Source organism: Felis catus, chromosome D1 (genome assembly GCF_018350175.1).
Source record: "Felis catus isolate Fca126 chromosome D1, F.catus_Fca126_mat1.0, whole genome shotgun sequence".
Taxonomy (NCBI): Eukaryota; Metazoa; Chordata; class Mammalia; order Carnivora; family Felidae; genus Felis; species Felis catus.
In genome coordinates, this window is record NC_058377.1 from 88,757,189 (window position 1) to 88,770,381 (window position 13,193).

The following is a 13,193-nucleotide window of genomic DNA, read 5'->3' on the forward strand; positions in this document are numbered from 1 at the left end:
AAACTGTATAGTTATTTGTACCTGCTGCTTTGCCTAAAGGTCATAATCGAAGAGTGGACACTCAGTAGTTGTGTGGCCTTTTGGTATGTCTCAGTTTCCATGTCTAATAATCAACGTAAGTGTTTTGCCTCTTAACTCTTTGGAGTAAATCTAAAATAATGCTTTCATGTAAATACTAATGTCTTTTAAAAATATAAAAAGGATACAATTCAACAACAACAAAACAAACAATTCAATTAAAATAGGCAAAGTAGGGGGGGGGCCTGGGTGGCTCAGTTGGTTAAGCGTCCGACTTCGGCTCAGGTCATGATCTCCCCGTTTGCAGGTTCGGACCCCGCGTCGGGCTCTGTGCTGACAGCTCAGAGCCTGGAGCCTGCTTCGGATTCTGGGTCTCCCTCTCTCTGCCCCTCCCCCACTGTGTCTCTGTCTCTCAAAAATAAATAAACATTACAAAATTTTTTTAAAAAATAGGCCAAGTACTCAAATATATATTTTGTCCAAAGAAGATGTATGAATGGCCAATAAACATGTGAAAAGATGCTCAGTGTCCCTAATCATTAGGGAATTGCCAGTCAATGCCGCAGCGAGCTACCATTTCACATTCATTGGATTGGCATTGTTAAAAAAAAAAAATAATGATAATGTGTTGACAGAGAAATTACGACAGTTGTGCGCTGTTGGTAGGAATGTAAAATGGTGCAATCACTGGAAAACAGCATGGCAGTTCCTAAAAAATTAAAAATAGAATTACCATATGATCCTTTTCTCGGTATATACTCAAGCAATTCCTTTTCTCGGTATATACTCAAAAAAGTTGAAAGCAGGAACTCAGAGATATTTGTATAACCATGTATAGCAGTGTTACTCACAGTAGCCAAAAGATGGGAACAACTCGTGTGTCCAAAATGTGCCGTATACATACAATGAAATGTTATTCAGCTTTGGAAAGGATGGAAACACTGACACATATACCATGACATGGATGAACCTTGAAGACATTATGCTAAGTAAAATAAGCCAACCACAAAAAGACAGATGTAATGTGATTCCACTTACGTGAATTACCCAGAGTAGCCAAATTGGTAAAGAGGGTAGAAAGCTGTCTGCTGGGAGCTAGGGGAGTGGGGAGTTAGTGTTTAATGGGGACAGAGTTTCAGTTTGGGAGAATGAAAGTTCTGGAGATGGCTGGTGTAATTGTACTTTATGCCACTCAATTGTACACCTAAAAATGTTTTAAATTGTAAATTTTGTGTATTTTAACCACACACAGAAAAAATGAAGGAATGATTTATCTAGTTCCGTATTGATGTGTTTGATTAGGAACCATTTGAAAAATTATTACTTGAAATAGAAGCTCTTCTCTTTTGAATATTTACTTTTTTTTTTTTTTTTGAGAGAGAGAGTGAGAGCAGGGGAGGTGGGCAGAGGGGGAGAGACAGACAGAGAGACACAGAGAGAGAGAGAGAGAGAGAGAGAGAGAGAGAGAGAGAATGAGAATCTTAAGCAGGCTCAGCGCGGAGCCCAACGCAGGGCTCAATCCTTGACAATCCTCATGACACAGGGTCATGACCCTGGAATCATGACCTGAGCTGAAATTAAGAGTCGGACACTCAACCGATTGAGCCACCCAGGCACCCTGAATATTTACTGTTATTGAAAGAGTATTTTGAAATAGTAACTAAGTAACTTTGTATGAAATGTTTTGGTAGTAAAGTAAACCAGATTCGTACAGATTAATTTATTTTACCGTGACTATCTCTGGGAATCATTTTAATTTCATTTTAAGTTTTTATTTTTCTAAGTTTCAGCAAAATTGTTGACGTTTATGTACATTTGATTCAAATTTAAGTGTTTATTGGTTTCCTTAATCTCTTCATGTTTTCTTCTTAGGTTCCGTTTAAGTCCAGCTGCCCGTAATATTCTGGAAAAACACTCCCTGGATGCTAGCCAGGGCACAGCCACTGGCCCTCGGGGGATATTCACTAAAGAGTATGTTTGTGCTTTTTTTTTTTTTTAATTAAAAAAAATTTTTTTAAGTTTATTTATTTATTTAGAGAGAGACAGAGAGGGCGGGCAAGCAGGGGAGGGACAGAAAGAGAGTCCCAAGCAGGCTCTGCACTGTCAGCGCAAAGCCCGACACGGGGCTCAAACTCCCAAAACTGTGAGATCATGACCTGAGCTGAAATCAAGAGTCAGATGTTTAACCAACCAAGCCACCCAGGTGCCCCTGTTTGTGCTTTTTGTAACAACCAATTCCATTATTTACCATGATCATCCTTTTCTGAAAGTATTTTAAGAAGAGCTTATTCAGTGTTAAGATTTAAAAGGATGTATACTGTTCTTTTGTATTTTTAATTGCTTTGGCAGTGTCAAAGTATATTCTGTGCAAGGGTTGTTTCTGAATAATTACAGCATTAGTGAAGAACAGTTCTAATTTGGTAACAAAGCCAGATCCTTAGAAATGGTGATACATGCAGAAAATTAGAGTGCAGAGTGGTGAACCTTTGTATTGTTTTACGTTTACTTGAAATAAGTTAGCGATCACATTTAAATTTTTAAAACCTAGATATATACTTTTAAAAATACTTTCATTCTTATCTGTTTGGAATTTAGTCAATGATACGACCAAAGAGATTTCCATATGCAGTTGGCCCTCTTAGGTCTTCTGTTGCACTGATCTCACTGTCCATGAGTTAGTACCTCACTTGCTTAGTACCACACTCTTAATTATAAATATTCTCAAGTAAGATTTAAAATTTGATAGAGTTATCCTTGCTCTTCTTTTTCAATAGACCAGTTTTCTTGGTTTATTCTTATTTTATTATTCTTCCAAATGAATTTTAAACCATTCATTTGCGCTGCTGACGGGACTCCGCAGGGGGATGATGATGTTTTTATTGGGATTGTATTGCATTGTAAGTTACGTTGGGGAAGAATTGATATCTTGATGATCCTGAGTCTTCCTGTCCAAGAACACTGATATGTTTTACCATTTGTTTAAATTTTGTTTCTTTCAGGAGTGTATGAGAACAGATAGCGCCTGCTCTATTCAAACTTGATCTATTGGGAAGACAAAGGTTAATCCTTTAGGCATATGAACTAATGTAAAATTGCAGTAGTGATATATGTTATATTTCTATGGCAGTAATATTAAATTCTTCAAATTGAGTTAATGTCTTAAAACAATATGCTTATTCCCTGTTCATATAATATTGATAAAAAGTGATCGGTGATACTGGCTTCAAAGTTCTTAAGTTGCGATGGGGCAAGGGTTATGAAACTATTAAGTGGCAGTGCTGGACCAAGGGACCTTTCTTTTTTTTTTTCCTTCCATTGGTTATTTTAGTCTTCATTAAAGCATTAGTTTATGTTTGTGTATTATTTTTATGGGGAGCGGTACCTCCTTAATTCTTAGATAGTCTCATTTATCTGTATTATAGCCTTATTGATTTGCTCATCAAACATGTGTCTGTGGTTCTCTTAAACACATCCTGTGAAGTTCTGCCATACTTCATGAGCAGGAAATCAGCTGTCCTGACTCCTGACTGAAAAAGAGCATCCTAGGCTGTGAATTTTTAAAGGACCTAAAAACGTAGCCATAAAAAATTAAGATTAAGTATCTCGATAGCCAGTTAAGCCTAGTTTTTCTCCCACATTAATCCCTATTTCGTATCTACTATTCATACCTTAATTTTATTAATCTACCAGTCTATGTTTCAGTAAACTCCCTGTAAAAATGGGATAAAGCATCTTTCTTTATAACCAGGGATACTCACCTATATTTCTGAGGGATGGGAAGAGTCTATATTTAATTCATTAATCATCGAGTAAGATTTGGTGAAATGTAAAATAATCATAGCTGTACCTTAGAAGGATTAATTTTGCAAATTTGCATAAGATAAATTGGAGTAGGAAAATACTTGAGGTAAGGAGATAAATTAATAGGCTTATAAAGTAATTCAGGTAAAAGATAAAAAATGCTTGAATGTGTGGAAGAAGTAAAAGAGAGATTTCTGACGCAGACAGTGTTCTACGGACAGAATCCAGAAGCCTTCGTAAAGGACTGAATGTGGAACAATAGACCAGGATAGCAACCAGTCAAGGACTGAAGTTGGAATTCTGATCCGGGTCATGAAATTTTGGCTCCATAAATACAATAAGGGCTTTGAGAAAGTATTTGTCTCAGTGGTGTGAGTGATGGGGTAGCTCTGAAGCTTATTATCAGTGCTGATGAGCCGCGCAGGCATCAGGGTCCTCGAGGTGAATGTTATTTGCAGGAAACACTTTGGAACTAGAGAGGGAGGTTTGGTAGGTAGTAGAGCAGTAGTTATAATTGAGATAATCAGGAGGTAAACTTTTAGAAGGCTGAAATTCCTGTTTTGGAGGATATCTAGGAACTGGATAAAAAGTTAAGAATGTGTGATCTGAGAAAAGTCTTTGAAGTTGGTTATCAGGTGACATTTTAGAAGGCAGTTCATTGGTGTGACAGCAGAGGAATGAAATAGTGCTTTCTTCATTTCTCCCTTTTTCCATGTGTGCTTAATACATATGTGATGAACAAATACCTTTTATTTATTTTTATTTTTAAAAAAAAATTTTTTTTAACGTTTATTTATTTTTGAGACAGAGAGAGACAGAGCATGAACGGGGGAGGGTCAGAGAGAGGGAGACACAGAATCTGAAACAGACTCCAGGCTCTGAGCTGTCAGCACAGAGCCCGACGCGGGGCTCGAATTCACGGACCGCGAGATCATGACCTGAGCCAAAGTCGTTCGCTCAACCGACTGAGCCACCCAGGCGCCCCCAAATACCTTTTTTTTAAAACCTCAGTTGAAGTTATAACAGTAATGTAACATTTATTAAAGAGAACAAAATGGTATTGTCTTGCTGTATACCCAAAGGCAGCACTGTTAAAATAGAGTTACATGTTTAATGTTTTTGCCATCTTCCTCCTCCTCATATCCAGTTCTCTTTCCTGTCCTTGTTCTTTAACTCTGCATCATAAGGGAGTCAACCTTTGGTCTTCAAACTTTGACACATTACAAAAGATTTCGTGAGAAGATCCTTGAAAGCATGCATTATTCAGGATTTTTGCTTTGTATGCTACTAAAGATGCCTGTGTTTTAAGTTTAACGTTAAGGTGGACTTAGGGAAAAACTTTGACTTGCTGTCATCTACAAAAATGTCATATTCTGATAAGATTGAAAAACTGCAGGCTTTGACATAAGCTTCCCCCCAAATCCCTTAGCACACATTCTTGGAATTTGGAGGGACATCCTTCCTTTTTCCACTGTTAACTAAAAATGCAAGTAGAATAGAAAAATCAGTTCCGACTGCTGAAAAATTGCCTCTGATGCATTGTATTTATGAAGTAGATCCTAAGTGTTAGGGTTGCTATTTTAATGTTGCTCAAACATATCGCTCAGAATATATGTTGCGCAAAAGCATATGGACTTTGTTTTGCCTGTGTATGTAGTATTTTAGGAAAACGAGCGCTGGGGCCACCTTTAGAGAGAATATATTTAAGTTCTTTGCCTGTAACGTAACATCTTTGGTATATCTGTGTCTTAAATCATAGCTGTAGTTAATGTTTGTATTCATATCACAGTATCAAAAATCTGACCAGTGTGACAGGCAAGTGTCTAGCATTCTTGTAGTAGTATTTCTTTTGAAAACTAAGTCATTGCCCACCCAAATGAATTACTCTCTAAGGGATCCTGGTAGAGAAGATTCTACCCTGAGTGAACCACCAAGGTGCCTTCTGCCGTTCTGCAGAAGTGTGTGGTGTATTTGTTTTTCTCCTAATTTTTAGACCTTTTAATGCCTACCTAATTCTTCAGTCTAGTCTGATTAATTATTTCATGGACAGAATCATTAAAGTCATTCTCTGCATTATAGAAACCAAATTGTTGGCTGTTATTAAACAATAGTTAACATTTATACTTTACGAGGTATGTAAGTGTGAAATTAGCAATAAAAGCTGACTGTGAGGCAGTGGCCAGAATTGATTTTCTGTTTTCTTGTTTATGATTAATGACTTCTTGCTTTTATTCTTTACTAAGAGCTGTTCTACCCAAGAATCTTAATTACTACAAGAATGAAACTAAACTATTTTTTTTCTTGATAAAATAGTAATACCTATGCTGATAGTGTCACTTTAAGGGCATCTGGTGGCTCAGTCGGTTGAGCGCCCGACTGTGGCTCAGGTCATGATCTCACGGCTCATGGGTTTGAGCCCCACGTCCGGCTCTGTGCTGACAGTTCAACCTGGAGCCTGCTTTGGATTCTGTGTCTGCCTCTCTCTCTGCCCCTCCCCTGCTCGCTCTCGCACGTGCTCTCTTTCAAAAATAAATAAACATAAAAAAAAATTTAAAAAAAGATGTGTCAGTTTAGTTTAGTCTTAAATCAGTGTATTCAGGCATTTTAGATTCTTTAGTCTCTTTACCTGTTATTTTTATCTGCTTATTTTTAACTGATAACTGAGAGTAAACTAGTGATCCCCATATAAAGAAAATAAAATGTATTTTAGATATGCCACTCTGATACTAAACTGTAATTTGATTTAAAACCCAGATTAGTAATAGGTTTTGTGAGAGAGATGTATTTTATATAATGGGAAGAGACTAGTAACATTCAGCTGTGATTTGTAAGAGCCTTTAAAAGCTAAGTATCTTCTATTGAAGGCATTTTTCTGAATCAACAGAGAGGCCTTATATATCCATGCTCATATTTTTATTTGTCTGGCTAGGGTTTTGGCTCATGGCATAAATCCCCAGAAATGATGCTGCCAGTCATTTACTTCATATGTAAATGTTATCATAATTAACTGGAAACTGGTGCTTTTGGTTCTAAATCTAAATTAAAAATTAATTTCCAAACAGAAGTAAGCTTGTTCTTCAAGGCCTTAACGGTACACAAGGTCATTCCCCAGGCCGCATATCTCCTCCCCTCCCCGGTCCTTTCTATTCCCGTCACCGTGTTGTTGCCCATGCCCTGAAAACTAGCACTGCCTACGTTTAGCTTTGGATTACATAGATTGCATTTTTTCATTCAGTCCCAGACTTGCTGTTAATCCTAGATGTGCTGAATTCTATTCTGATGTGTTCATGTGAGAAAAAATTATTCTGACTCTGCCGTGGTTTATATTTGCATACTATGTGCATAGAGGTGTTAGAAAAGTGGTAGAACGTGCACAGGCTTTGAAGTTGGCCGTACCTGGGTTTGATGCCAGCCCTGGCGGCTGCTTGCTGCCCACCTCTCCAGCTTCACCTTTTAACCCCCTCCCCTTGTTCACTGCTCTCTTCCTGCCGACCTGCCTTCTGTCCTTAAGAGAGGTCTTTTCCCTGGCTGCTCTCCCTGCCTGGAAACATCCTTCTCCGGGCTCTTCTCGAGGCTTGCTCCTTCATCTTTCCACGTGAATACCACCTCCTCAGGCATTCCCTGACCACCTGCCCTATTTTATTTATTTTTTTTAAGTTTATGTATTTTGAGAGAGAGAGAGAGAGAGCACGCAAGCAGTGGTGGGGAGGGTGCAGAGAGAGATGGAGAGAGAGAATCCACGCTGACAGCATGGAGCCCGATGCAGGGCTCGGTCTCATGAACTGTGAGATCCTGACCTGAGCCGAAATCAAGAGTCAGACACTTACCCTACTGAGCCACCCAGGCGCCCCCCATCCTCACCCATCACTCATCCTGTTATTCTGCTTTATTTTTTTCATAGTACATCACTATCTGTCATTTGTTTGCCTGATTAACATAACAGAGAATAAAGCTGTTTGATGGGAAGTGTCTTGTTTAACACTGTATCCTTGACACGTGGAACAGAGTAGGTGATTGAGAAATACTGACTTAGACTTGGAATTTAACCTCCCTGAGCCTACTTACTCATCTTTGAATTGGGAATAATAATACCTCCCTCACAGGCCTGGTATGAAATTATGTAATTAGCATAAACCCAATACATACATAAGAGGCTAATTTTTCCACTTTTACTCCCACTTAAAAAAAAATTTTTTTAATGTTTATTTTTGAGAGAGAGAGAGAGAGAGAGAGAGTGCGCGCACAAGCAGGGGAGGGGCAGAGAGAGAGGAAGACACAATCCTAAGCAGCCTCCGGCCTCCGAGCTGTCAGCACAGAGCCCGACTTGGGGCTTGAACCCACGACTGCGAGATCATGACCTGAGCTGAGGTTGGATGCTTAACCGACTGAGCCACCTAGGTGCCCCTTTTACTACCACTTTGAATGCTTAGTTAGGGATCCAAGATGATAAAACATTTAAGGTTTCTTCGTCAGCTGACCTCTCATATTAAATGTCAGCTCTTTAACTTTGAAGCAAGTAAGTTATATTTGGTGTTAACTCCATGCACCCCTTTCTGGACCGGGTATAAAGCATGGACCCTCCTTCCTAAAAATGCTATTAGGACCCATTGGGGGATTCCTCTAATGTGCCCCAGGTTGGAGCATTCCTGCCTGGGTCAATTTTCTGTTGTTGCATAACATTACAACAAGCTTAGTAACTTAAAACAACGTTTATTTATCATCTAACAATTCTGTAGGTCAGAAGCCAGGGCCCAGCATGGCTGGGTTCTCAGCTTATAGTCACAAGGTTGAAATCAAGGTGTTGGCCCAGGGCTTGGGCTTCATCTGAAGGTTGGAGTCCTCTTCCAGGCTCACGTGGTTGTTGGCTGAATTCAGTTCCTTGGGGCTGTTGGACTCTAGCCCCTTACTGGGTCTTAGCCAAGGACTGACTGGTCTTAGCTCCTCGAGACCTCCTTCAGGTCCTTGCCACATGGTCATCTCCCCGGGCTGTTCACAAATGCCTGTTTGCTTCTCCGGTGCCCGCAGGAGTCTCTCTCCGTTCAAATCTCTTCTTGAAAGAATTTCTGGTTCCTTTTAAAGGGCTTATCTGATGTGTCTGATCCTGCCAGGGTAGTTTTCCTTTTGCTTTTTGATTAACTTCATGTCAGCTGATTTGGGACCTGAATTGTGTGTACAAAATCCGTCACGTTTGTCACATAATGTAACCTAATCAGGGGAGCGGCATCCATCATACTCACAGGCCTACACAAGGGATTATGCAGGGTGTGTAACCAGATAATAATTCTGTGTATACAAGAATGTTGGGGTCATCCGTCTCAGAATTCTGCCTACCATGTTGCCATATTAAGTAAACACAATATTGTAGCCATTGGGTGAATAATATGAATCAGCAGACCAGATAAGATTTGCTTGTGTAACTCAAGTAATTCATTTTGCATCACAGCCTTGACATCTCTCTATTTCAGTACCTTCCCTCCTTATCTCCATTTTCTAAACGTTCTTTTCTATTCCTTGTTGCTAATCGTGGTTATCTCTCTCTTCAGGGATGCTCTCAAACTGGTCCAGTTGAAAGAAACGGGCAAGATTACTGAATCCAGACCCACCCCAACCCCTCTAGCTACTCCTGCAGTGCCTCTGCCCCCACAGGCCATGGCCACGCCACCATACACACGGCCAATGATCCCACCGGTCTCAACTCCTGGACAACCGAATGTAGTGGTAATATCATTTGAATAGATTTGTATGTTTTCGGACTTAAGTGAGAACTAGGAACCCAATAAGAACCATTACTGTCTGTTTTTTGGGTCTTTTTTTTTTAATTAGTTTATTTATTTTGAGAGAGAGAGAGAGAGAGAGAGAGAGAGAGAAAGAGAGAGATCATGAGTGGGGGAGGGGCAGAGAGAGAGAGAGAGAGAGAGAGAGAAAAGCCCAAGCAGGCTCTGCACCGTCAGCCCAGAGCCCAACTTGGGGCTTATACTCAGGAAACTGCGAGATCATGACTTGAGCCAAAATTAAGAGTCAGACACTTAACTCACTGAACCACCCAGGCGCCCCAGCTGTCTGTGTTACGTGTGATTCTACCAATCCATTTTAGTAGTAGCTAACAGTGGTAAAGAAAAAATTCTCCAGATACTTCATGTCGTGCAGACTCCTAGCACAAACCCAGTTTGTGTGGTGCTTTCAAGTCCAGTGCCATATAAGTAGGCTCTTTAGTCATGCTGCTTTTCCCATAGCTTTTCTCTGGTGTGGTACTAATGGTTGGTAGCCACCACTAGCCCTCATCTGTGGCTGTTTTATTTTAATGTTTATTTTTATTTTTGAGAGAGAAAGAGCATGAGCGGGAGATTGGCAGAGAGATGGGGGGACAGAGGATCCAAAGCAGGCTCTACAGTGTCAGCTGGAGCCTGATGTGGGGCCTGAACTCACGGACCATTAGATGGTGACCTGACCCGAAGTCCGACGCTGAACAGGCTGAGCCACCCAGGCACCCCTTGACTGAGGGAATTGATACTCTGACTGTGAAGAACTATAGAGACTGTATAGCTAGTCATTCTTTCTCAGATGGAGGCAGTAACAGCCCTTTTTTGTGGTCAGAATATTCCATTTTGCCTCTTTTTACCTCCCTTTCTTAGTATCTTTCATGTCATTTGTTTCCCATCAGAAGAAATGCAGGATAATCAGGTTCATGTAAAACTGAAAGGGAAAAAAAAAACAAAACTGGGCACTTAAAAAATAAACAAACCTATCTTGCTCTTTCTGATGGAGAAATATATTCCAGTATAGTATTTTAAAGAATTTGCAAACAGTATAAATTTCATGGGAAACAATTTTTAATGTAAATTCATGATTCGTGACTTCATATGCAAAAAATTTATGTGTAATCAAATCTTATGTTTTTAAGAAGTAGGTTATTCAAATTAGGAAGATAAACCTTACTTTCAAATTTTTATGGTATACAGAGAGCATTCATTCTATCTGAACAAATACTTTACTAACATAAAGTGTTTAGTTTCCTAAGGACTCAGGTATATTTTTAGCTGCTTGATTAGAAGTGACTGTGATCTAGTCCCAGAGTGGAGTGAAGGACAAGGAAGGAATCACAGGTAGTTTTATGTCCATCCTGCTTTTTGTTAGAGTTTCAAAGAACAGAGTGGAAAAGCTATAGTAAGTTATAGGAAGATTTTATTATCTCACTTAGACTTTTTATTATGAATTTTTAGGAAATATGATACTCATGTGATTTCTTTTTAAATTACAAACCAAAATAGAAATAGTTTGGCAGATTATCCAGTACATTATCTTTTTCTACTGCACACCATTTTTATAAGTAGGAATTGTCTGTTGTTGGTTTGTTGATGTGTTGGATGCTTTGAGTTTTATTAAGTGATACTTGTAACAAGCTGCTTACAGTAGTATGTGTGTGTCTGTCTGTCTCTGTCCCATACACACACCCATGGGAGAATTATTCATGACCTGGTAGATTTCTTTTCGATCATCTTATACAAAGTAACATAAGATTCTCATTTATAACTAAGCATGGATTTTATCAATTTTTTCTACAGTTGTATACTATAAAATTAAAGCTCTCTGGATTTCTTAGATTCCTCCTTATACTAAGAATTTTTAATAGTATTTTTCCTCTGTTAATCTTTAATTACCAAGAGTTAAGTTACTGAGACTAGATTATAGTATTAGAATTTGCTTTTTCCACTTCCATTTATGGTTTAATGGACAGATTGCAATTTCTTTGCAGGGCACATTCACTGAAATCCCTGCTAGCAATATTCGAAGAGTTATTGCCAAGAGGTTAACTGAATCTAAAAGTACTGTACCACATGCATATGCTACTACTGACTGTGACCTTGGAGCTGTTTTAAAAGCTAGACAAAGTCTGGTCAGAGGTTAGTAAAGTTAAATTTACTTAATACAGTACATGTGCTAACTGTTGTGAAATTCTTTACTTACAAAGGCACATTGTGCAGCTTTTTATTTTGGTTTCATCATCTGGGTGTATTTTAGTACTAAACAAAAGAATTGGTTCACTTTTCTTATAAGAAACAAACCGATTCCATTGTATTGAGTAAATCATGTTTTTGGTATGATATCTGAACAAAGCAACCCCTTAACATTTTAGAAAGTAAAAAATCCAAAATGATTGAAAAGTGTTTTAGATTTTACATATATCTTAGATATCACTCTTCTTTATACAAGTTTTAATTTTTTATATCTTTTTCAAAATGAACTTTCAGGTTATGAAATTTGTAATGTACCTCCCAGCAAATTAGTTAAAACTAAGGTTGCTGGGAGACTTCTGAATTTTTAGCATGAACTGATGCTTGCTTGCTTTCTTTCTTTCTTTCTTTCTTTCTTTCTTTCTTTCTTTCTTTCTTATCTGTATGGCTTTGATTTCATTTTCTTGCTTTTTTGAACTGGCTAAGACCTCTGGTACAATGATGAGTATAAATGGCAAAAGCAGACATTTTTGCCTCGTTCTTGGTCTTAGGAGAAAACATTCAGTCTCTAATGTCAGTTGTAGGTTTTTTGTAGATTCCTTAAGTTGAGGAAATTCATATTCCTAATTTGCTGAGAGTTTTAGGCATAAACGGATGTTGAATTTTGTCAAATGCTTTTGTGCGTCTTTTGAGATAATCTTTCCTTTTTCATTCTGTTATTTTGATGAATTATTTTGGTTGATTTCCAGATGTTGAATAAACTTGTATTCCTTGTATAAAACTCATCAATCATTAATTTTCTTATATATTGCTTGATCCCATTTTCTAAAATTTTGCTAAGAATTGTTATACCTGTGCACATGAATAATACTACCCTGTGGTTTTCTTAAAGATGTTTGTTTGTTTTTTTCTTGGGTTTGTTACCAGATCTCACAGAATAAATTAGGAAATGTTTCCTTCTCCTTTATTTTCTGAAAGGCTTGGGTAGAATTGATTTTATTTCCTTTTTAATTATTTGGTAGAATTCACCAATGAGACTGTCTATCTAGGCCTTTGATTTTCTTTGTGGGAAGACTTTTAACTACAAATTCAGTTTTTAAAAATAGATGTATCGATTTCTTTTGGAATGAGCTTTAGTAGTTTGTGTCTTTCAAGGAATTTGTTTATGTCATCTAAGTGATAAAATTTTCAGTAGTCCCCCCTCATCCACAGGGAATACATTCCAGGACCCCCAGTGGATGCCTGCAACCATTGATGGTACCAAACCCTGTATATACTATGTTTTCTCCTGTGCATACATACCTATGATAAAGCTTAACTTAAAAATTAGACATAGAGATTAACAACAATCATAATAAAATAGAACACTGTAGTAGAATACTGTAATAAAAGTGAAGTGAATGTGGTCTCTCTGTCTCTAAG

General features: G+C 38.2%; 1 protein-coding gene across 2 annotated transcripts in view; it reads left to right on the forward strand.

The window, feature by feature from the left end:
• The window catches only part of PDHX (pyruvate dehydrogenase complex component X), a 71,167-nt gene that overhangs the window by 37,769 nt on the left and 20,205 nt on the right, over positions 1 to 13,193 (forward strand). For both annotated transcript variants that reach the window (XM_006937192.5, XM_003993164.6), the window contains exons 5-7: positions 1,891 to 1,989; positions 9,363 to 9,537; positions 11,573 to 11,720. In XM_006937192.5, coding sequence (XP_006937254.4) covers positions 1,891 to 1,989; positions 9,363 to 9,537; positions 11,573 to 11,720 — 422 coding nt within the window. The remainder of the gene's footprint in view (positions 1 to 1,890; positions 1,990 to 9,362; positions 9,538 to 11,572; positions 11,721 to 13,193) is intronic.